This window comes from Aspergillus fischeri, genomic scaffold (assembly GCF_000149645.3).
Source record: "Aspergillus fischeri NRRL 181 1099437636264 genomic scaffold, whole genome shotgun sequence".
Classification (NCBI taxonomy): Eukaryota; Fungi; Ascomycota; class Eurotiomycetes; order Eurotiales; family Aspergillaceae; genus Aspergillus; species Aspergillus fischeri.
In genome coordinates this window covers 1,640,326-1,663,708 of record NW_001509762.1, presented here as the reverse complement: position 1 = coordinate 1,663,708, position 23,383 = coordinate 1,640,326, and the positions used below count along the sequence as shown (strand labels likewise).

Sequence of the window (23,383 nt, the reverse complement as noted above, 5' to 3'; positions counted from 1 at the left end):
ACGCAAAGCGAAACTGCGGGGAAAGGGATGCACGTGACCCCTACTCCACTCTGCAATCCATCTCGGCAAGTTCTGCTGGGCGGAAGTCGAAGGGAGACAGCGATCAGCCCGAAGACACGACGTCACCGTCGATTTTTTTTTCTATCATTTGCGGTCGTTTCTGTTATACTTGAGATCAATTGAGTTATACAGCTTGTTTGTGCTTGCTTATTGCAAAGAGCCTCTTTTCCTTTGGCTCTCGCGAGGCCTATTTGTCGCCGCGAAAAATTTCTGCGCTCCTTAGGTCCTTCCGATCCCTGGCGGCCTAGTTACACGTTCTCGAAACGAAGCAGTGCAATTTTATCGCTCCGTAATCCGACTTCGCCAACATTGTCTCGCCTTTCGAAATGTCAGATGACGAATGTCTGGACGAATACGACGATGAAGATGTTTTCTGGATTGAGGAACCAGATCCAACCATTGCTGTTAGTCTTTGCGCTCGCTGCAATCTCTGCTTGATTAGCGGTTGTGTCTTCGATCATACTGACGGGTCAATTAACGTTATAGGACGATTTAGCTGAAGCCGCTACACACGACGCGTTGTACTTTGATGATCCCTCCCTTGAGGCAGAGGACTTTTACAGTGATTGGGATGAATTGTCCGATGATTATTATGATGACGACCCAACCGTTGAAAAGAGGCGACGCATGATGGATATAGCGAAGAACAACGGATATTCTGGAGAATTGCTTGAGGATATTCAACGACAGGGATTGCTGGAACAGAAGACATTGGTGCACCGTCTACATCGCGGCGGAGTTGTCGCAGAATCACCAGCATTCAAGACAGACCAGGCATCTTTTCAAGCAGTGGTATGGAAGAGCTCCGATGACAAGAAAACCCCGGTCACCTTGTATGAGCCGGGTGATGGGGAGAAGGTTGCACTGCTAAAGAACTGGCGGGAGGTGTTTCGAAATTCTCATCCTGCCCTTCGTCTGCGCAAGCTCGGTCATCTCAAGGCGAACAAGGAACATACTCGCTCTCGATTAATCGGCACCATATTACAAAAAGAAAGTCAAAAGGAAGACAGTTCAGACTGCACCTCTGGTGCCTCGCTGGATAACCTTCGCGAAACTGACGCTGCCTCCGACAATAGCCTGGCATCGACTCCTCCGGAGTCTGTGTCATCGATTCCCCTACACAGAATCAGAGCGATGGAATCATTCACTAGTGTGCCCGTCGTTCCCGAATTGAACGACTTTACGAGCTCTCTTGAAGACCGGGAAATGGACGATATCACCACGAAACAAGGCGAAGCCAAACCGACCGATGTTGCGGGCAACGGTTCATCGATTTCTTCCGGGAAGCATCGAAAACGTAAGGCTTCGGATCTTGCCGAGGAGCATCAGCATAACAGCACCGAAACTTCCAAGAGGTTAAGGTCAGAAAGCAATGTATTGAACCCAGCTGGCAAAAAAGGAACCGCCGCGACTCCATCACCGGGCCCGGGCAGAAAATCAACCAGGCAGAAGACGAATCAGAAATGAGCCGGTACATAAACCGACAAGGCCTAAATTGGGCTATACGTATATTCTAGATAATGCAAGAATTAGATGCCAAAAGATACCGGAATTCTTCTATACATTCACCTTTCATACAGTCTATGCATATTCCTTGTTAAAAGCGCGCCCGATAACCATCCGTCTGATCTCACTAGTACCGGCCCCAATCTCATAGAGCTTAGCATCCCGGAGCAGCCGCCCAGCAGGGATCTCGTTGATGTACCCATTACCACCCATAAGCTGAATAGCATCCAGAGCACACTCGGTGGCTCTCTCGGCAGAGTACAGGATGGCGCCGGCGCAGTCCTGCGTTCGGATTGAAACCTCGCCGGTAGCTGCGGAGTTATCGATATGTCGTGCCGTAGCATAGGTATAAGAGCGCGATGCTGAAAGCTTGGTATACATATCTGCCAGCTTTCCTTGAATAAGCTGGTTGTGGGCAATGGGGGTTCCGAATTGTTTGCGAGTATGGGTATATGGGAGCACGAGGTCGAGGGCTGCTTGCATGATTCTATTGAATTCCAATTAGCACCGTCATTTTCAGAACATGAAATATTTCACTGCGAGGGAAGCCTACCCGAGTGGACCAGCGCTGAGGACAAGCCGCTCGAGGTCAAGACCTTCCATTAGGACTCGGACGCCCTTGTTCAACTCCCCGAGGAGATTCTCCTTGGGGACGAAGACATCTTCGAAAACAAGCTCTCCGGTGTTTGATCCACGCATACCCAACTTGTCGAGCTTGCGCGCGCAGGAGAAGCCCTTGAATGTCTTTTCCACGACAAATGCGGAGATGCCCTTGGAGCCCTTTTCCGGCTCTGTTTTGGCATACACGACAATGTAGTCTGCGTCGGGGCCCTAGGTCGTAGTCAGGGCCAGTGTTAGTGCTCTCAAGAGCTGTTGTAGGGTTGATTACTACTCACGTTCGTTATCCACATCTTGGTCCCGTTCAGCACCCAGCCACCGTCGACTGCTTTAGCAGTCGTCTTCATACTGACCACATCAGAGCCTGCGGAGTGCTCTGACATGGCCAATGCTCCGACCTTCTCGCCGGACAGAAGACCAGGGAGGAACCGAGCCTTCTGGTCTTCAGTACCGTTCAAGGACAGTTGGTTTACGCAGAGCTGCGAATGTGCTGCGTAGGACAAAGCGATACTCCCTGCAGATCAGAGGAGTCAACGTCAAGTTCGAAAGCAAGTCTTGAAGAGCCGCAGAAAGGGCAAATACCTGAAGCTCTGCTGAGTTCTTCCATCACGATACAGTGCGCTTGATACCCCATTCCCAGTCCACCATACTCCTCATTGGCAGTGACACCAAGAAACCTAGTGAAACACAATTAGCTCTTGTATGGTACGAAGATGCCTTGAAGCACTAACCCAGCGTCTCCAAGCTTCTTCCACATCTCTGCCGGGAACTCATTCTGTGAATCTGTCCGAGCGGCGACCTCCTCGGGTATTTCGCGCCCTTGAATACGCATAAGTATCAGAGAAGGGCAGATATAACCTGGAAAATCGGATGAAGAAAGGCTCATCACATACTCGTGAACTCTTGTACTCGCTCTCTCAACTCCAGCAGCTCGTCCTCGGTGGGCGGTACGAATCCCTTGGGATGTTTGGTTGCCAGCGACCTTGATGCGGGGATGTAGATGAGCGGCGTCCTCATCCTGCAAAGGGTCCTGGACGAAGTCCGAAATAGGGACGCCACGGAAGCCATTGTGAATGAGAATAAACACTCTTCCAGGGGAGATTTAAGAATTCTCAGGCAACGAAAGAAGGGTGATGAATATTTAGCAAAATCAAAGCCGAGGATGGTTGCATTTTACATAGCGATGCGAGGCGGAGAGAAGAGCGGGCCTGAGGCCAGCAGCGGGTAAACGCGGCAATCGTCGCTATTTCTTCTCCGCAGCCAATAAAGCTGGAGTCTGGGGCTCATCGTCATGCCCTTCTTTTTCTTCCCCATCATCAACCCGCAGTCTTTCCCTTCTCAAAATCACTTCCCACCTTCTTGAGGACACTGTCCTGTCTTCTGAGACCACTCTTTAGATTTCAATCAAGGCCATGCCATAGATACCCCCGGACATCGGCTGAACATCAACATTTCCTTTGCTCCACGTTTATCCCCGCAATGCGTGCCCCATCTCCGCTCCTCCGGGGCTTGTGCTCCAGAGCAACCGCCCTTTCGTATCCTCGACGACTCCCGGCACAAAGACACCTAGTTTTAACATACTCTCGCATCTCATCACGATCTGTGGCCAGCTATACACATCCGCATCATGCCAGCGCCATCTCCGTGCTCCCCACTGCGGTGGACACCACCTCCGATGAATTCCAGGAGAACGCACAACAGATGAGAGAATTGGTGGGCCGAATGGCCAGTCTACACAAGACCATTGCACAGGGAGGACCGCAAAAAGCTAAGGAGAAGCACGTCGCTCGAGGAAAGATGCTCCCGCGCGATCGTGTCACTGCGCTCATTGATCCTGGGACGTCCTTTCTGGAGCTTTCACCCCTAGCTGGCCATGACGTCTATCCTGGGGAGGACGTACCCGCTGGAGGCATTATTACAGGGATTGGCCAAGTGGAGGGCGTCACCTGTATGATTGTGGCTAATGACAGCACTGTCAAGGGAGGAACATACTACCCCATTACCGTGAAGAAGCACCTCCGCGCGCAAGCAATTGCCCAGGAGAACAAGCTTCCATGTCTCTACCTTGTCGATTCGGGCGGTGCCAATCTCCCGCACCAGGCAGATGTCTTCCCCGACAAGGAGCATTTCGGACGGATCTTCTTCAACCAGGCCAGAATGAGCTCTCTTGGGATCCCTCAGATCTCCGTGGTCATGGGGCCCTGCACAGCTGGAGGTGCCTATGTCCCTGCCATGAGCGATGAGACTATCATTGTCGAGAACCAGGGAACAATCTTCCTGGCTGGTCCTCCTCTGGTCAAGGCAGCGACGGGTGAAGTCGTCTCCGCGGAAGATCTGGGTGGTGGCCAGCTACACAGCACCATCTCCGGTGTCACGGATTACTTGGCCGTGGACGATGCCCACGCCATTATCCTCGCCCGGAGATCTGTCGCCAATCTCAACTACCCTAAAACAAGCGTACCTCAGGTCTCCGCAGATACCATCAAGGAGCCGCTGTATGACCCGGCCGAGCTCGACGGCATCGTCGGAACCAATCTCCGCCGGCAGATACCAGCCCACGAAGTCATTGCCCGTATCGTCGATGGCAGCGAGTTTGCGGAGTTCAAGCGTGACTACGGAACCACCCTTGTGACTGGATTTGCTCGTATCTACGGCCACCAGGTCGGTATCGTCGCGAACAACGGCATTCTATTTTCCGAGTCTTCTCTGAAAGGAGCGCACTTCATTGAATTGTGCGCTCAGCGCAAGATTCCCTTGCTATTCCTTCAGAACATCTCCGGCTTCATGGTCGGAGCAGATGCAGAGAAGGGCGGGATCGCCAAAAACGGTGCCAAACTGGTGACTGCAGTGGCTTGCGCGGACGTCCCCAAGTTTACAGTTGTGTTTGGATCCAGCGCCGGAGCAGGAAATTATGGGATGTGGTAAGTACCCTCGTTATGCTGTAATTACCTCGAGAGAGACAGTGCACTAGGCTAACTCTGCTGCGTCTCTTATAGCGGCCGCGCCTACTCCCCACGACTAATGTTCATGTGGCCCAACGCGAAGATAGGTGTTATGGGGTCCGAACAGCTATCTGCTGTCATGGAGGCAGTCGGTAGAACCGCCGATCCGGAACTGAAAGCACGGATCGACCGTGAGTCGGAAGCAATCTTTTCTTCCGCTCGTCTCTGGGACGATGGCGTCATCCCGCCAGCACAGACGAGACATGTTTTGGGCCTGAGTCTTGCGGCTGCTCTTGGTGGCAGAGTAGATAAGGATGTGCAGACTCGTTTTGGCGTCTTCAGGATGTAAACCTATAGCGTAATTCAGCAGACATTACTCATGTAATTCGCGTTGTGTACACCGTAGACACAACGGGTGCCAATTCTCGCTCAACTTGCATAACAACACCTTGGACCTCTACTCCAGTAAGTAACGGACAGGAGGCGAACTGAGACGGAGAGGTCAAGACGGCAAATTCCTCGATTCTTCTAGAAAATAGGTGGTATACAAGAATAGTAGGAACGTGATACCAAGCTGATGCAATGAAGTCAACCCGATTCTCCTGGAATCGGTGAGCCTCTCAGAAGACCAGGGTAGACAAGAACATGAGGAACGTTGATACCAATTGCAAGAACACGGAAGGGACAGTCGAAAAAGGGATAAAAGAAAATCATCAGGAGATCACTCGACAACTTTTCCAACCTTTGAAAGTCAGGTGGCAACCTGTAATATTGAAAATAACACGTTATAATTGAACATCGTTCTACCGTTGGGAAGGGCACGTAAATGGCGTATAGTGTAGCATGATATGGGGCACATCGTCAGGTAATTGTAAGCAATTGATGGGGTATGTGTGAGTGTGAAGGATGTCGCTCGAAGCTCAAGATGTATGAGCAGTGATACACAGAACCGATGGACAGGAATGAACAGGAAATCCGACGTTTTGGGGGCTTCCTGCTGCAGTCGTGGCGCGGGTGCTGTTGTCGATTTGGGTTTATAAGATGACACAGGGGCCCTTTCGTCGTTTCTTTTCTTTCTTCTTATCGTAGCGGCCGGCGCCTTCACGCTTTCTCGCTGAATTGTCGGAACCGCTGGACGAGTTTCCTTGCATATCTTTTCTGATTATTTGCCGGCAAAGATCAATAAAGACCTCGTTGACATTCGCTCTCCTACGCGCCGAAGTTTCATAGTAGGGAGCATTACCCCAGCTCTGGGAAAGTGCGAATGCTCGAGCTCGCGGAACAGCGCGGTCTTCCTCTAGATCGGATTTGTTGCCCACAATGACAATGGGGACTTTCTCATCATCCTTTATCCGGATAATCTGCTCTCTCAGTTCGGACAACTCGTTCAAGGATGACATGCTGGTGATGGAGAATACGAGCAGAAAGCCTTGACCCTGCTTCATGTAAAGTTCCCTGGAGAGTGAGAGAAAGATGGTTAGCACCATGTGGCGAGCTGAAGGTGGCGTCTATACGATTAACATGCTTGGCTGAAAAAGCACAGAAACCATCGGAAAAGGAGTGCATAAGATAAATTACCTCATAGCGGCTACAGAATCACGTTAGCCAAAAAGTCATAATATCCAAGAGCGGGTGGACTTACTGAACTGCTCGGTCCCTGCCGTATCGAGTCTTTCGAACAATTCAAGCGTCAGTACTCTCAAGCTAACATCGGTGGCAATTCTCCCAGACAACAAGGTCCTGCGAAAACATACATTTCCAGGATACATTGGCGGCCCTGGAAAAGTCAGCATTAAAATTCCAGCGCAAACGTCGAAAGCGACTCACATCGACCTCAATCTGCTTTCGATAGGAGTCTTCAATCGTGGGGTCATAGCTTTCGATCCACACATTCTGAACGAATTGAGCTGTGAAAGTCAGACCGTGTACCTCATTGATGGAGATGCTTGAATCAACGACGCAGTTCTCACTGCGAGCAAAGAGGAGGAACAAGGGTGAAATGAGAAAAGTAGAGTACGTACCAGTAAGACAGCTTTTCCCCACACCTCCTACAGCGCGGACAACCGACAAACAGTTAGCCGAAAAAGGCCTTTCGGGCGCCTTTCGACAGAAGGAATATGCCTACCAGCACCTAGAACCACAATGTGATATTCCCGTCTAGCAATTGAAACATGGTATCAGTAACCCGTTACGCAATCTCCCTCAAATGAAGATGTCTCTCACAGGAGGACTCACTGGGGCCGCATTGAGACTGTACGGACTCTTTCGATAGACAGTCGCCCTTTAGACTTCGCCCAAGGTCGTCAGTGCATAGCTCTAACGTCAAAGGAACGCAATCGGAGTTGTGCCTTATCTACCTGCCAACGCTGTTGCTAATGTGCTTCGCAGAGCGGTGTAACCAAGTTCGACCGAGTTTCAGAGAACGTTCGGTAGGGTATGTCAAAGGTCTGCTGCTGGTATCTTCCTTTAAATCGTAGCCGGTCGGGTAATGGTCTGGTCTGATTCCAGGCTCCCACTGGAAGAGCAAGGGCGAAGAGACGCGATCCGTTACATCAGTTTCCGATGCCAATTGCCAACCAATTCCTCCGACCCAGGGTTATATCGAGCCCTTTAATTCAAATCACACCCAGAGGTTCGCCGGTTCGATAGTGAGGGACGGGTGGTGATTAGGGAACGATGCGCTCAAAAAAGAAAAAAAAAGAAAAAAAAAAGGTTAGGGGAAAAAAGTTGATGTCAACAGATTGGTTCCAACGTCCGGAGGCTAGGCCAGGCTAGTCTGGTCACTCCTGGTACGACCGAAGAACGGGTGTGGGGAGAGGGGAGGAGCGATAACGAGCGGTTCCGTTTCGGAGGGAGGCTTGAGATCGAACTGGTTACTGGACACGCTGCAGAATGGCCAACATGGCACACAATGCAATTGCACGTAAGGGAGGTCACTGACCCTTCCTCAGTTTTCTGGTTTGAACTCAGAATCCGAACGTGACGACTAGGCGGCGGTGAGAATCTGCGATGGCTGTGTGGACACCACGGGCGATCCAATATCCGCGATTAAACTCTAAACCTCAGGAAAAAAGGCGAACGGCCGTGGAATTCTCTTGGAATTCCGCGAGAACTCGATAGGCACCCCCTGTCTTAATGACATTATTCGGGTCAGCGTTGCAACGAAAGGTTAAACGGTGATGGAGTTGTGGTTACTGGTGTCTCCAAAGGACCTATCAAAAAGGCGATGGGGGTGTTGGCGTATGTAATGATGTATCGCTGAAACCACCCGTGAGTGCGGCTTTTTCCCCCATGCTCTCCTTGGGTCTGGGGAATTCTAATCCTGGAGGAGAAGAATAACCGGAGTCTCGGTCTTGAGTCCCAGTCATCGACGCTCAGGATAAATGTTCACAGTCTGATCAAAAGATGGACGTATTGCAGGCTTGACCTGAACGCTGCCACGAACGTCTCAGATCACGGGGAAGGGAACGAGATGGCGGCAAGTCAACCATGGGAATATTGATCATTACTGGTGAAAACTCATCCGTCATGTTCAAATTGACCTTGACAGGCAACCCCTCTGATACACCGGGTGGAGGGAACGTGAGGGAAATGACGGGAGCATAGAGATGAAGGCCTAAGCTGGCTACTTACAGTCGAAGAGAAGCCCAAAACTCGGCTGAAATAGGAAAGAAGTCACTCAGTGAAATAATCGATATAGATTAAGAGGACTATTTGTGGAGTTCGGGATGACAAAAGGCGTCTGCTGGGGTTTCTAATCGGGCACCAAAAGCAGGTTTCGTGGGAACGGCAGACTCAGTAGATTCAGTATGTACATCCCTCCAAGTATTGTCCGTAGGTCTCTTCGGAGGCACCATTCAGTTATATTCGTGCCAGAGGATTGAGAGTCATAGAACGAGAGCTCCTATTTGGCGCTTCAAAGTTGAAGATCTACATAATGGCACCAGGATTGCAGACAACCTCCATTCAATGGGGATGTCAAGAAAGTCCTTGAAACATGCACATATTTTCCAGAACTTACCTGTCAACTCATTTTCCGAGATCGGATCAGCAGTTTTTCTGTCATTGCGATTGTAGGGACCTATCGGCTGGGTTTAGAGCTGCAGACAATTGACGTAGATGATGTTGACAAACATGACAACTCAGTCTGCCAGGAACACGTATCTAGGTGTAGGCCAGACGTCATTACATGGTGAAGCGGTACTGTACATTGCAAAGCCATACTAATGCCTGAGCACTGGCATTCATGGAAGAATCATCCGGAAAGAGGGGCATGGTAGGGGAGCGCAAGACTATCCCTCTATCATATGACTGACACTTGACAGGTCGAATCATGGCTGGGACAGATCTCGATGATAACAGTACATGTGGATAGATCGGAGGTATTCTCGTTATCTGTAGAGATGCAACGTAGTATGCAGGTGCCTGGCATCACTCTGCGTCCGTCCATCAAACACAGACAACGCGCTCTGCGAATCATTGTGTCACACATAGGGCAGTCCGCACACATCCTCAGACGTTCCTTGAACTTTCCTGTGGAATACGTTTGCATTATGTGGTATGCTAGCCGCTATAGCCCCGAGACAATGATACATGGCCTATCTTATGGCTCGCCCAAGTCGGATGTCATGGTACCCTTCATGAGAAAGAACCACCAAAGCCAAGACCATTCGGAAAGTCGGGCAGCGTAACATACTCCGAATGTGCTATTTGGAGGTGAGTCTAGCTACGGATAGATCTATGGTCTATAACTGAACGGAAAGTCGGAGCGAGCTCTGGCGTAGTCGTCCAACGGATATCAAGCAACCAACAATCGCTGAATTTACAGTATCCTCGTACATGCACAGCAAAATAGACGGAAGACATGACCGCTATAAAGAACAAAAGGGCAACAACAGGTTCTGTTGAAGCTGTAGGTTATATCAAGCCGTTGGTCTGTTTGACTGCTCTGTGCCATTTCCTCCCGCTATATTCTCCGGGGCCGTACCGCTCAAGAGCCTCAAAAACGTGTCCAAACACCTGTTGGTCCACGTCTCTTGCCCATAGGAAATCCAAATGCTCATAACTTGGAATTGACTTGGCCACCGTCCCCCGTGGGAGCTCTCGCAACATCGCCCCGATATCGATCAGACTGTCACTTCCACCGTAAAGAAGAACAATCGGGGTCTTGATGTTCCTGGTGGGGTACTTGACCGGTTTGTAAAACCGTTGACTCGCCACAACGCTGAACGGAGCATGAACTTCATCATCGTACATTTGAAAGGTCCTATGCCGCATGATTTGAAACCAATGCACCACCGACTTTGTGCTAGTGAACGAATAGAGATGCAGGTAACTTGCCAGTTTCTGATACCAGCTAATGTTCTTGCCCTCCCAACCGAAAAGAATTGAAAGCGATGCGTCGATTATGCGAACAAAGATTGGCGGGTAGAGAATTGTCTGCCACATAGGGGTGGAACTGAGGATGCTGCGTCTACCAAAGAGGAGAAACAGAAAGTTGGGTGAAGCCTTCATCAACGAGTCCACGATACGATTCCGCAGTCCCGAAGGGGCCATTGCAGGTGCAAGGGCCACAAAGACGTCTATTTGCTGGTTGAGCAACGGATGAATCGATAGAGTCGCAAACGCCTGTGCTGTTCCTTGCGAGAACCCGATATACGACAAGGAAGCCTGTCCTGTCACATTGAGGATGTAGGTAATGCTGTCAGGGATATCGTAGAACGCAAACTCGTCCATCGAAAAGCCCCAGAACTTGGTGGACAGGGGAGAGTGATGGATAGACTTCTTGGAATATTTGTTGCCGCGATTGTTCCCAAGCCAGACATCATATCCTCTCTCCACAAGCTGAAAAGGGAGACATCGTTGAGCATCTGTCAAACACACCCAGACTTCGCTGCACATCAAAAGACCGTGGTGGAGATAGACAACCTTCTTCTCGAGGGTTCCCTCTCCTCGATTGACGAGGCGACCCTCCTCGCCTCTGCGATAGGCCAGGCGGTGTAGTCCTATCAGAAAGCCATCTTTCGTCTGCACGATGTGCTCCTCCGCCTCATAGCCGAAAATGGCACAAATGTCTGCAAAGTTGGAGGCCTGCGCAACCCGTGCAGCGATCTGCTCCTCCTTACCACGCTTGTATAGTCTCTCTCCCGGGATCAGAAGATTGAATAAGGCCTTGGAACGATCGTGACAGAACTCGATTATAGGCTCCGCTGCTCCAGGTTAGCCCCTTATCCCTGAACGAGCCTTGAATTGCAATTGGAGGCTGTGAAAACTGAGACCGGAGGCACCTCCTCAGTATACTTACGCAGCCAGAATGTAATAAAATGTATCACCCATTCCAGCAGCACTAGAATCAAGGACGCAAAAAGCGCAAGGTATTCGAACCAAAACAGTCTTCCGATCACTGGAACGGCCATGGTGATGTTATGTTGACCACTTGCTCTGGCAGATATGGTTCAATGAAGGGTGTTGGAAGTGACACTCGCATTCATCGGCACCGACTAACATGATGCGCTGAATCAAGGATTAAACCAGAACACTTCATGGTCAATGCTTCGTTCTTTAGAGATCAACCAAGACCGCGACGTCATGCGGCAGTGCGCCGTTCATTTTCATGTGAAGCTTACTTAATCCGGGGGACTAGCTAGAAGCCAAAGAGGGCTAGCGCGCATTTTCGCCGCCGAGGAGATTCCGACGATCTGATACCCGACAGTTTGATTGTGGTTCGTCAGGACGGTCCATCGAGACGCTTTCTGGACAACTGCACAATGCCGAGCTCATGCAGAGAATTAAGTGAGTGATTCGCAATTTACCTATACCCATTGGGGCATTTTGCACGGAGCACGTTCCACATCCCTTCCGCGACCCTCACCTACAAAATATCATATCTGGATGCTAATGAGCCTGGCGACTTTTCTCAGGAGACGCACTGGCGCAATGCCTGCAAGAATCAGATTGCATCATGGTCCAGCGGCACACCCCGCGTGAATGCTTGAGCACTCCCCTCGTCGATGAACTGCCTATGAAATGCCAACAGTTGCGGAAAGGATTCAGCGAGTGCAAGTGAGTGGAACGGACATGCGTGCTTTAATTGCAGTGGATAGCGCTGACAATGGGCACAATCTAGGCGTGGGTTGATCGACATGCGAAAGCGATTCCGTGGAAATCAGCCTATCTCGGTTTCCAGGGAGCTCGAAGGAGGCAAATCCCAATCCCACCAGCAACTATACGCCGGCAAGCCCGCCTTCGAAACCGTTAAGGAGATTAGCGGGAATGAAGTTCAGATGGACCCCGAGAAGACTAGGGGACTATAAGTTTTCAAGCTCGCGGCTCACTAGTCTGGCCAGATGCCTAGATCCGCTGCCCTGAGTTATAGCACGGCTTTTGGTTTCATCTCCTGGCATGGTTTGGAGTTCCCAGTTGGCGGAATGTTTTGCGATTCCGGATTTTCGTGTAACACTACTGGCTTATGGCATATGACTGTACATACTTTTGAATTATGGGCTTCCGGCGTAAGTACACGCTTCATTTCGAACTATCATTCGTTGAGATTTTACAGAGGATTATTGCGTCTTCTTTGTGTTCAGTGCAGCGGCAGAAGGCGCTGAGTAAAGCCATGCAACAACGAACACCAAGAAGCCAGCGATGACGGACCACAGACCCGCAATCCAGACCCATCCACCGCTGATCTTCCAGCTTCGGGGGTACTCGTTATGAGCGAAATGACGAACGGTCACCTCAAGTTTTTCTTCGATGTTGGTGAGGAACGGGCGCTTGTAGTTCACTCGGAAGGAGAAGATTCCATGCTGATCGGGAGTGGTGAATCGTGTGCTGTAAACTGTACTGTTATCCGTTCGACGGACGGGTTCCAAGTTCAGGCGATGGAAGGGAGACAGCATGGTAAACTCAAGCTGGACGGCATCGCCAGTTGGAACCTCGAAGGGCACGTAACGATCATAGTTGTACTCGGAAAGTTCAATGGTAAAGACCTGTTGAGAAGTGTGAGCATGCAAATAGGCAATGGAACCTCAAATGGCTGTCTCTTACAGTTTCATTCTTCACTCGATAGATCTTAGGGTTCAGCTTCTCGGGGGTGATTTCACCATCTTCAGCCAGATGATGCTCGATCTTTCCGACCTTGAGCACTCCGGTTTCCTTGAATGTCCACGCGGTAAGCTGCTTGGCGAACTCCTGGTTGACCGTCTTCGTCTGCTTCCCATCGCCGGGAGCCTTGACAGTCGCAGAAAACCACTGATCCTGCAGACTCTCCACGGAGCCCAGTAGAGTGAACCGAGCGGAGTTTCTAGCCTGCATTGCCGAGATCAGAGCCAACTGCGAACCTGTAGCTGCAACATCCTCAACTGACGACGCGTCCTCCTTGGGGTTGTAACTGTACGCAGTGGCGGGCGCTCGCAGAATAGGCGCAATGAGAGGGTTCGCGTCGCCCAGGGTGTGGGGGACGGCTCTGGGAAATGCTACAACGCCCTCACCATCAAAGAAAGCCTTGGTGTCAGACCTCAACTTGCCTGGTCGGTGGAGTAGCAGGACATCATGCTTATCTGAAGCAGAAAGTGTATCGTAGTTGAAGTGATCGACGGTGACAGAGGAACGATCGACAGGGAGATGGAGATCGAGCTCCAATAGCAACGAGCTGATAGCGTTGGCGGTTGTGGACTTGCCCGACAAGGCGAGGAGGACGTTGCCGTCCTTGTTCATGAATTCAATGATATTCTTGGGGGTAAGGGAGGGTCCATAGCCTGGTCAAGAGGTCAATTGAGATGTACAAAGCAGAGTATATGGACATGTCTAAGGGTAACGCTAACCCTTTGACTTGGGAGGCAGGAGAAGCATATGGTCGTAGACTCGGTCTCCGAGCTCGAACAGGTTGAGCTTGTCATTCTTGGGGGATTCGAAGTTGAGGTTATATCCTCGAGCTGCCAATCAATGATTAGCATGTTAACGCAGAAGTTCAGTAAGTTAGAGCACCTTCTAGGTCAGCCCATAATTTCGAGTATAATTCCTTTTCTGTGGCATCTTCCAAAACAACCAGCAGACGACTGCCCGAGCTACTTAATGCATGTACAACTGCCAAGAAGCAGAATGCCAGAAGAGTGAGGCACCACCGCATGGTATATCGAATCCCGCACAGCGGAGCGGGCAATTGGCTGAAAGGGAAGTCACTGCAGTCCAGAGAAAGAGAAGGAAAAGAAGAGGGAAATGAATTGGTAGAGGAGAGTGTCCTCTGAAGGAGCTTCGTCAGTTCCGTTTAGTTGGAGAGAACGGGCAACGTGTTTGGACCGAGAGTGCCAAGACCTCTTCGCCGCTTTGAACTGCGCAATCGTCGGCCGTCGTCACTCACAACCTCAATTCGACGATATACCCCCTCTCCGTCGCGATACCCGCCCCTCTGGCGCGATTTAACCCAGTCTCACAATTATCGGAATTCTCGGAAGACAGAATACGTGATTTGAGCCGAGCTTTGATCAATTGATCATTTGATCCAATCCATCCGTCGCGCTCACGACCTTCAACCGAATCCCGCAAAAATCCTTTTGAATCGTCGACCTTTCGTCTCACAGCCATGACTACTCCCCAATTCTGGTCGACTCCCCTCCGATACCTTCGCTGGGCCTCGCATGAGAAGCCAGCGATTTTCTACTCCTTGGTCGTCGGAGCGACAGGTCCTCTCATGCTGGTCACCCTTCCCCCCATCAGACGGTTCTTCGGTGATGTTGACCCGGAACCCATTCCATTGACCTATCCCCGTAAGGGCTCCGATCCTTTTTAACTTTTTTTTTCTTTCTCATGCTCTTCCTGCTCTCTGATCTGCGTCTTTGTGCCGCTCGCATGCTAACATATTCATTCCCTAATCCCAGTTCCCCAGGGACCCCGGAACATCCCGCAAGGCTACGATGACGAATAGATATCTCACGGGGAGGACGATCGAAATTGATTTGACTTGCTGAGATGCTCTTCATTGGGAAACTCGAGTCTCAATAGTATCGGACCTGCACTTTGTCGGGCACTGATGACAGACAATCCATTACCGAGGCTGCGTCAACTGGAAGTGCTTGCGGGGTTATCGTCTTTTATATTGAGCAACCAGCGCAGAGCCCTGCAGGCCATTTACCTACCACCAGATATCTTCATACTCGTGAACCCCCTTGTTGAGCTTGACAGTGCGAGTGCAGCGGTGTATTGTACATGAAAATGATTTTAGAGCGCAGACACATCCATTTTCGTTTGAACTTACTTCTTTACTTCTCTACATCTCCGCATCTCCTTGGAATTCCGGCTTCATATTACAGGCTTAATCTCGTTCCTCTTAGATCAAAGCTTTTGCGCAGATGCTGTTGTAGGCGGATGCCGAACAGCAGGTCCGTGCTTCGCGAAACTTCTTGATATGTCTGGCTCAAGGAATGACGGCGACGGGTCGTTAGAAAAAAGAAGACGCAACTAAGATACTTGAGCTCATAAAATTTACCTTTCAGCAATCTTATTAGAAGTCAGGCCTCGTCAAACGTGCGGCTAAGACGACTCATAATCAAACCCGCGTTGGCCGGACGTTCAACACATGGAGTGATTGAATCATTAATGAAAACGTAGCTCCGAACACCTCGTACCCTTTCATGTTTTACGCCCGATTTGATCAACCTTTGGAGAGGGAATAAAGAGAGAGCCGACGACAATGCTTTGAATCGACCTTCAATAGCCTGAGGCAGGAATAGCAATCAATTGCTTGGTGTCAACAATAGATATCCATTGAATAACCACAGAATGGAATAACGCCATGTATGCTCATATCTACATATAGATCGTGGACAACATCACCAAAACATCCAAGCTCCTAACTGATGCTTTTTTTGGATCAGCCAGATGCTCCCATCAGAATCAGGACTGTGATAAAAGGCCGTTACACTCCTCGATTAAAACGAAAAGAAACCGGAAAGAGCATGAGAAACAGACAACCAGGACACCACCGAGCAAGCAAATTGGGGATGTTCCTCAGGACAGGAGTAAAGTATATTGAACAAAGTGCTCGATAAACCGCCGATACAATGCAAAGCCAAAAAGCCACCTTTAGGAACTCGTTGCACAGATCTCTCTTCCAGCCATCCGCACCATTGGTATATGGCAGGCCCGGCATCAAGAGTTGGATGCCAGTAGCCAGGCAAGGAAAGTATCGGCGAGTAGCGTCGCCTGAGGTGCCAAGTGAAATGTAACGGAAATTCCAAGGCTTATCCATGGCGATGTGTCCCGGACTCTCAGATAATGGCTCCACAAACTTGCAAGTCGGATACGGAGGCTTTTCTCAAAACATCTCCTTCGGCTTGGAATTCCTCAATGGCAAAATAAACAAGACAGAGACCCCGTAGAACAGCCAGGATTAATATGCGCAGTACTCCAGGATGATTCTGTAGATTCATTATTTTCCAGGGTTGATTTACCCAGGATAGCCAAGGGTTTGTGACGACTCCTTGGAGGTATCATGATATAAGCAGCGAAGAAAAGGCATCAACTTTTTGTCTCTCTACCGGGTTCGACGCGGGGCCTGGCTCTCTCTTGTTGCCTGTGGCCTGTTGCGGTCAAACTCCGGGGTATATCTGGGATCCATTCCTATCCGGGGATCGGGAGCTGTTGTGGCAGGATAAGTCATTCCAGAGGTGACCGGGGAATAGTCCGACTCGGTTTCATAGCCAGGTCCTGTGTAGCGTGGAGCATTACTTCTCCCGTTCTCATAGGGATAGCCAGTGTTGCTCGTGTAGGTGTATGATGCGTGCATGTCGGCAGACACTGCGGGCTGGCCTGGAGCAGAGTAAGGGACTTGCGGAGGGTAGGGATTCTGTCCTGTCGCAAAAGGCGAATGACTTGAAGGATATGATGATGGAGCTGTGTATGGGGGGCTCTGGGTTGCACCGTACGGGGCCTGAGTGTATGGATCCACATAGGGTTGACTAGGTGGTTGAGAGTACGTAGGTGGTGGTGACGGCCCTCCTTGCTGGCGCACTTCATGAATAGAAGAAGATGCGTAAGGCGCTGGGACCACGTTAGGGGCTTGACGAACGTTGTAGTCGTGAATGTAACTACCTCTTGGATAGCCTTGGTCAGCCCGACGCATGACGTCTGCTTCCCAGCGAGCGGAGTCCGCTTTGAGATCAGCAATCATTTCCTGAGCGTAACAGTCAGCCTGAATTCTTCCATTTCTTTCTTTCTCTGGGCTTTCCATAGATTCGCACTGAGAACGGGGGTTTGTTTTGGACATACAGAAGTCAGATTTCGATAAGCACGGATGAAGTAGCCCTGACGACCCTGTTCGCAATGAGTCAGTAGGAGAGCAAATGGTAAGGTAGGTTTTGACAGATCTGAACTGCTTGGTTGATTTTAAGATAGGAGAGACTGGGAAACAGACATTATGGTTTCCGGGTCTTACGAGTGCATCATTTCCAAGGTAACGGCAAATGTCTGCTTGGATGACTTCCCGGCTAATTCCATCACCAGGGATAAAGTACTCGTTCTGACGCTCCGGGCGTCCTTCATATCCATGGCGTCCAGTCATTTTGTTCCAGGGAGAAGGTATCCGGTATTAAGTGATTAAATGCAATGGATCCAAGTGGCCACAACGAAGTCCAGGGTGGTACAACAAGTAGCCGAGGTATCCAGGAAGTGGGAAGTTGATAAGATGCTCTCTTGGGTTGAGAGCAAAAGAAACAGCACAAGTACGGTTCTATTAGGCCGCGTCCAGGGAACTCCAAGGCTGATGGTTCAAGGCTTATCCGATATTTCCTTTCCGTCTCGCAAAAAGCACACACTTAAAATGCAAGCTTCAAAGACAGGAACCGCTGGTTGGGTGATTATTACCAGGAGAAAGAAGAAATCCAGGTAGTTCGTATTTGTCCACGGACGGCTGTCAAGGGCTGTCTTCCAAGATCCTGAGGTGATTTCCTTTCTTTTCTTTTTGTCTCTCTAGTGATATAGATTCAAGGACCGCGACCGAGTCATGCAAGGGAAAGTCGAAATCCAGGCCGGGATGGATGACCGAGGATCGAGGAGAGAGGGGATCAGGGGGTGAAGCTTTGCGTGGGGTGTCTCTCTCCGGTTTGGTGATAGTGAGTTTGATACCTCCAACACTCCAAGAGTTGTAAGGGAATTCTTCGGGCTGGCGGGGGGAAAACTTGCCAGATTGCACACTAGAAGGAACAGAAGGGAAGAAAGAAGAAGGGGAGAAAATTATCTACACGAGAGAGAAGAGAAATGGACGGGGAGATAAGAGAGGCTAAAGACGCCAGCTCAGCGCACGGAGGGAGAGAGGGGGTGTGGGCATTTGGCAAAACAAGGGCTGGTGGGTTGTGTTTGTGCTCATTCGATTCGACCAAGGGCGCGGTTGGCTCATTTGGGCTGTTGGGCCGGCGTATTGGGCTGCCTGGCCTTGTCTGGTGCCACGACGACTCCACCTTGTCATTGGTGAGAATTCCGAAAATAAATAATGATCGAGGCGAAAAGAAAAAATAATGATTACGAACTGACCTACCTACGGAGTAAGCAGATACTAACTCCTGTACTCCGTACGAGACTACCTTACCTCAGTTTCTAGGTACCAACCTACCTACCTACCGAGAGAGGCCTCACATCCGATGACTGCGTTAAAAGACTCCCCAAAACATGCATGGTGACAAATACGGCCTGCAGATGATTTTCCAGGTCTAGGTAGTCGCGCTTCCTGAAAAATCATTGTTAGAATGCCGTCCGTCTGGCCAGTAGTGCGTAGGTAAGGCAGGAGGCAAACTATGAGACTCTTCGGGTCGTCTTATTGACGGCGAAACGGTCTATTGGCCATCCTTCAATAGATCAGAATATGAAAAACCTAACTCATGGAAGTGATGCAGATCGAAGCTGTCAAGTTGCACTGAATATGCCTGCTGTCATACTATCTGGCCTTCCAGCCAGTAGATAGACGTAGAGATGGGAAAGTTGAGACTCAAAAAGGCGACACTGAGTTGGAGGTACGGAGCAGATAGAAACATTCAGAGAACGTATCAACAGTGAGTAGGGACTTCGCAGCCCGGTTATGGTACTTAATGCTTTCTCCGTCCATTTAGTGACGATAAGGTAGATCTGCCCATATGACTCTTTTCCAGTGTTCGCTTATATATCTGAATCTATTGTAAATCGACCTAGTGACTCATTTCGTAGCTCACACTTCGAAGAGTTCCTGAAGACAACTCATAGACATGCTGATATGCATGTCCAGTTGTTCCAGTTTGGAGTCTGCGGTTTCTGGCTGGTGACACCTACTAATATTACCAGTACCAGTCGGCTACAGAGGGACAAACTGTAGCTTGAAGAAATGGCAGAGCAGGTCGAAGGAGGGCGTTGGAGATTGGCCCTCAGTAGTCCGTAGCGGGCAGGTAATCGGCAGAGTGCAGAGAGTTGGGCAGAAATGCGTGGCGGGCTAGAGGGGCCTTTGGGCATCCCAACCCGCTCATTCGTCGATCCAGCGTCTGGACCCAAGGCTTCAAGTGCGCCAATCTAAGGTAACAATTGTACCCGCACCGGGCCGCTAATCTACCTCTGGTTGTGCTGGGCGCTTTTCTGCCTTTCTTCCGTGGATGAATTTCATCATGTGAGAAAGTGGTACTTTTGAGATACTGGAGGCCCAGTGACAGCCGCCTCACTATGGCCGGTGCATGCGAGGTACTCTTGAAAGTTGAGACCCCTGCCTTGTTATCGCCTCTGATGGTGATCATGATCTTCTGTGGCCAATAGCTTACTATGTCCGTTTCCTCAATTAAGGTACTTACTGCATCTACATCATCGTACTTCAGCACCCTCACTTGACTTCACTTGGTTGGCTGCATGACCAGCTGCTCTTCATGATGATACAGCACATTCTTCTCAGCTTTCCAGAATGCGCAACATCCTAGCCTCGTCCAGCTTTGCTCCCTCGGTCTTATTTGTAATGTGTCATCTTAAGCCTGATTACATGATTCACGCTTTGCTAGGAACCAGGACAGCAGACTCAGAACTTCTGGTACATGTCGTTTTCGCAACCGAGTACACAGTTTCATGAGCGAATCCCCTTTCCTTAGTCCGTACACTACTGCATTGATGGTCGCGTGCTGAATGGCGCGCTCATAATTGCCTTGTACCCCCTACCTAGGTTCTTCTATTCTTCAAAGGCCATCACCAGACATGGCATCTTCGTGATCCATGCCTTGCGAGCGGTAGAACTGCTGAGACACATATCTGCTGCTCAAATGATATCGCAACAGGTGTCCTCTCTATGCTGCATGATCTCCACCAGTTGCTGCATTTATCCTTCGGCCTTGCAGTTGCATGGAACAGGAGTTGGCGAACTGAGACCTACTATCTATCCTTGGCCGTGCTTCCTGGGATACTGGTCAGCCGAAGCCCTCTGGTCAGTAATGTAGTCAATCTAACTACAGAGTACTCGGACGTGATTGGCTCATAGTGCCCTCCCTCGAGAAGGCGCCTTGATTAATTGAGGACAATGTTGTTTCGACTGTCTTGCTTTGAAGGACTCTTTCGCTACGGAGGTGTGGTGCACAAGTCTTTGTGAATTCAACTATCTAGAGCCAATTAGCATTTAGCAGGTCACGTGGTTTCAATATACTGATGCACAGAGGTATTCAGCTGGAATAATTCACCCCAGTGCACTTGAACCTATAGGCCTGTCCATGCGCTCAAAGACTGCCTATCTGAGTGAGAATGTGCCCACAGTTCAACCTTGAGGCATGGCTCTCACACTCAATCTGAACAGTGAATTGTCATTCACGTCCATATTCAATCGCATCGGAGCTAACTGTTTCGGGTAATGGCGGGGATCTCCGCAAAGATATCCCAAACCCATGTCTTTGGCGTCGACCCGACGTGCGCGATGAGAACCAATTTTTCCAGACCAAAATATGGTGCATCGACGACGTTATACTCACAAATTCAAGCATAGCACTTGATACATACAGACTTCGCCATGATTATAATACAGTCCGCTTCGACATGTCTCGCTCGTCTCCGGTTCCCTCTACCGCTCTGTCGTCTTCGCCCAGCAGCTCCATGAAACACCAGTCTCAGTTCACTTATCGCCAACTACAGCTTCTACGTCAGGGCTCGACAGCGACTCCACTGAGGGTAATCGCTCATATTGACCTCGATGCCTTCTATGCACAATGTGAGATGGTACGACTGGGAACGCCGAAGGAGATGCCTCTCGCTGTACGGCAATGGGATTCGCTCATCGCGATCAATTATCCCGCTCGATCCTTCGGTATAAGCAGAATGATGTCAGCCAGCGAAGCGCAGAAGCATTGTCCCGAGATTGTTCTGCAGCACGTGGCCACGTTCCGCGAGGGCGAGGGCGGGAAGTGGGCTTACAGGGAAGACGCATTTAAGAATATCAGTACAGATAAAGTATGCCTGGATCCGTATCGCACAGAATCTCGAAAGATCCTGAAAGTGATGAAGGAAGAGCTTTCAAGGTGGCACGCGGATCTCATGGACTGCGAACATGAACCCTGCTCGCACTATCAAGTCCAACCTGCTAGCCTCGAAAAGGCCAGTATTGACGAAGTATTTATCGACTTGTCGCCACTGGTCTACGCTTTACTGCTTCAGCGGTACCCGGAACTGCGTAATGGACCGCAAGGTGACGGACGCAGTACTCCGTTGCCTCGGCCCCCGACGACGGCGTTGGAATGGAGTACCGAAGACTGCTTGATAGACCTTGATGAGAATGAGACGGAAGTTGATGATCCTGACTGGGATGATATTGCCATGCTCATAGGCTCGGAGATTGTTCGGTCAGTCCGAACAGCTGTCTGGAACAAGCTCAGCTATACCTGTTCCGGGGGCGTCGCCAGAAACAAGATGATGTCCAAGTTAGGAAGCGCTTGTAACAAGCCAAACAAGCAGACAATCGTCAGAAACCGCGCGATTCAGAATTTTCTGGGTAGCTACAAGTTTACCAAGATCAGAATGCTTGGAGGCAAACTCGGAGACCAGGTGGCTACTCTCTTCGGGACAGAGCAAGTGAGCGATCTGCTACCGGTGCCACTCGAGCAATTTCGTGCTAAGCTTGATGATGACACTGCCAGCTGGCTCTACGGAATCATTCGTGGCGAAGATAAGAGCGAGGTGAATCCAAGGACACAAATCAAGTCCATGTTATCCGCAAAGTCATTCAGGCCGAGCATCAATTCTGCAGACCAAGCCGAAAAGTGGCTGCGGATCTTCGCGGCCGATATTTACGGTCGCCTTGTTGAGGACGGCGTGCTTGAAAACAGGCGCCGTCCGAAAACTGTCGCTCTGCATCATAGACAAGGCGGTCAAGTACGCTCTCGCCAACTTCCCATTCCGGGTTCGGCAACAATCGACGAGAGTCTTTTGTTCGAGCTTGGTAGAACATTGCTCCGGCAGGTCATAGGCGATGGACGTGCATGGCCATGTGCCAACCTCTCCTTGAGCGTTGGCGGCTTTGAAGAGGGAGTCAACAAGAATCAGGCGATAGATAGCTTCTTACTTCGAGGCGAACCGGCGAAAAGTGCCGCTCAAGCCACGAGAAATCCGGACTCAGCGGAACGGACGGGGTCAGATCATCATGTCGAAAAACGAAGGAAGATCGACAGCAGCGGGATCAGGCGCTTCTTCAATTCACCCTCTGAATTTGCGTCTGAAGCTATCTCCTTAGACTCAGATTCAGCACAATTTGGTGAGAAAAATGAAGACGACTGTACAGGTGCACTTCACGGCGAGTCATCTTTGCCAGATGCTCAAACGATGGCGACCCCATCCGCTTCATATACCTGCAATCGGTGCCAGAAATCGCTCCCAATAGATGAACAGAACGAGCATGAAGATTGGCATTTCGCCAAAGACCTCGAATTTGAAGAAAGACAGGTGGCTAGAAAGAGTCAGCAGATGTCGCGTCCGAATAATTCCGATACGCTTCAAGCTCGTGGAAGAGGTGGTCGCAGTGCTCGCGGAAAGCCAGAGAAAGGACAGACCCGGCTCAGTTTTGGATGATGGCTCAATTAGCTCTCGCTCTAACATCTGATAATTTCCCGGTCTGCTAGGTAGTGGCCCTACTGCGAACGGTGTGGGCATATCGATCAAGCAGTATTTGCCTAAACCTATGAATGTTCTGAGTATTACTGATATCAGTTCCGCACTTTTAAGCTTGATTGATGGTGCATGGTCTTTTCCTGAATGAAGCATTCCGTGGCCTATGGACTAGGTTGATGAAA

General features: G+C 50.1%; 10 protein-coding genes across 10 annotated transcripts, besides 1 other annotated feature; 5 read left to right on the top strand and 5 right to left on the bottom strand.

Annotated features, from left to right (window-relative positions):
* Positions 1–386: 386 nt before the first annotated feature.
* NFIA_078390 (uncharacterized protein) lies at positions 387–1,527 on the top strand (the record flags this gene model as incomplete). Its single annotated transcript, XM_001259795.1, has 2 exons — positions 387–464; positions 547–1,527. The coding sequence occupies 2 exons, from the start codon at positions 387–389 to the stop codon at positions 1,525–1,527; spliced, it is 1,059 nt and encodes a 352-aa protein (XP_001259796.1).
* A 114-nt stretch (positions 1,528–1,641) lies between these two features.
* NFIA_078380 (isovaleryl-CoA dehydrogenase) lies at positions 1,642–3,252 on the bottom strand (the record flags this gene model as incomplete). The annotated part of the gene is made up of 6 exons (XM_001259794.1): positions 1,642–2,053; positions 2,120–2,397; positions 2,463–2,698; positions 2,767–2,861; positions 2,916–3,003; positions 3,078–3,252. 6 exons carry the CDS (start codon positions 3,250–3,252, stop codon positions 1,642–1,644), a joined length of 1,284 nt encoding a protein of 427 aa, XP_001259795.1.
* Positions 3,253–3,663: 411 nt separating this feature from the next.
* NFIA_078370 (putative 3-methylcrotonyl-CoA carboxylase, beta subunit (MccB)) lies at positions 3,664–5,475 on the top strand (the record flags this gene model as incomplete). The annotated part of the gene is made up of 2 exons (XM_001259793.1): positions 3,664–5,105; positions 5,181–5,475. The coding sequence occupies 2 exons, from the start codon at positions 3,664–3,666 to the stop codon at positions 5,473–5,475; spliced, it is 1,737 nt and encodes a 578-aa protein (XP_001259794.1).
* A 685-nt stretch (positions 5,476–6,160) lies between these two features.
* NFIA_078360 (putative RAS small monomeric GTPase (Rsr1)) lies at positions 6,161–7,372 on the bottom strand (the record flags this gene model as incomplete). Its single annotated transcript, XM_001259792.1, has 7 exons — positions 6,161–6,634; positions 6,705–6,714; positions 6,769–6,797; positions 6,954–7,033; positions 7,148–7,174; positions 7,252–7,283; positions 7,362–7,372. 7 exons carry the CDS (start codon positions 7,370–7,372, stop codon positions 6,161–6,163), a joined length of 663 nt encoding a protein of 220 aa, XP_001259793.1.
* Positions 7,373–7,810: 438 nt separating this feature from the next.
* Positions 7,811–7,837: a microsatellite.
* Positions 7,838–10,043: 2,206 nt separating this feature from the next.
* Positions 10,044–11,542, bottom strand: NFIA_078350 (sterol esterase; the record flags this gene model as incomplete). The annotated part of the gene is made up of 2 exons (XM_001259791.1): positions 10,044–11,335; positions 11,431–11,542. The coding sequence occupies 2 exons, from the start codon at positions 11,540–11,542 to the stop codon at positions 10,044–10,046; spliced, it is 1,404 nt and encodes a 467-aa protein (XP_001259792.1).
* Positions 11,543–11,893: 351 nt separating this feature from the next.
* NFIA_078340 (PET191 family protein) lies at positions 11,894–12,439 on the top strand (the record flags this gene model as incomplete). Its single annotated transcript, XM_001259790.1, has 3 exons — positions 11,894–11,918; positions 12,047–12,188; positions 12,253–12,439. 3 exons carry the CDS (start codon positions 11,894–11,896, stop codon positions 12,437–12,439), a joined length of 354 nt encoding a protein of 117 aa, XP_001259791.1.
* A 249-nt stretch (positions 12,440–12,688) lies between these two features.
* On the bottom strand, positions 12,689–14,253 carry NFIA_078330 (dolichyl-diphosphooligosaccharide-protein glycotransferase; the record flags this gene model as incomplete). The annotated part of the gene is made up of 4 exons (XM_001259789.1): positions 12,689–13,114; positions 13,173–13,882; positions 13,949–14,059; positions 14,112–14,253. The coding sequence occupies 4 exons, from the start codon at positions 14,251–14,253 to the stop codon at positions 12,689–12,691; spliced, it is 1,389 nt and encodes a 462-aa protein (XP_001259790.1).
* A 453-nt stretch (positions 14,254–14,706) lies between these two features.
* On the top strand, positions 14,707–15,048 carry NFIA_078320 (NADH:ubiquinone oxidoreductase subunit NDUFA3; the record flags this gene model as incomplete). Its single annotated transcript, XM_001259788.1, has 2 exons — positions 14,707–14,890; positions 15,002–15,048. 2 exons carry the CDS (start codon positions 14,707–14,709, stop codon positions 15,046–15,048), a joined length of 231 nt encoding a protein of 76 aa, XP_001259789.1.
* A 1,608-nt stretch (positions 15,049–16,656) lies between these two features.
* On the bottom strand, positions 16,657–17,682 carry NFIA_078310 (putative transcription factor RfeG; the record flags this gene model as incomplete). The annotated part of the gene is made up of 3 exons (XM_001259787.1): positions 16,657–17,295; positions 17,391–17,435; positions 17,557–17,682. 3 exons carry the CDS (start codon positions 17,680–17,682, stop codon positions 16,657–16,659), a joined length of 810 nt encoding a protein of 269 aa, XP_001259788.1.
* Positions 17,683–21,140: 3,458 nt separating this feature from the next.
* On the top strand, positions 21,141–23,162 carry NFIA_078300 (DNA-directed DNA polymerase eta; the record flags this gene model as incomplete). Its single annotated transcript, XM_001259786.1, has 1 exon — positions 21,141–23,162. One exon carries the CDS (start codon positions 21,141–21,143, stop codon positions 23,160–23,162), a length of 2,022 nt encoding a protein of 673 aa, XP_001259787.1.
* Positions 23,163–23,383: the final 221 nt, after the last annotated feature.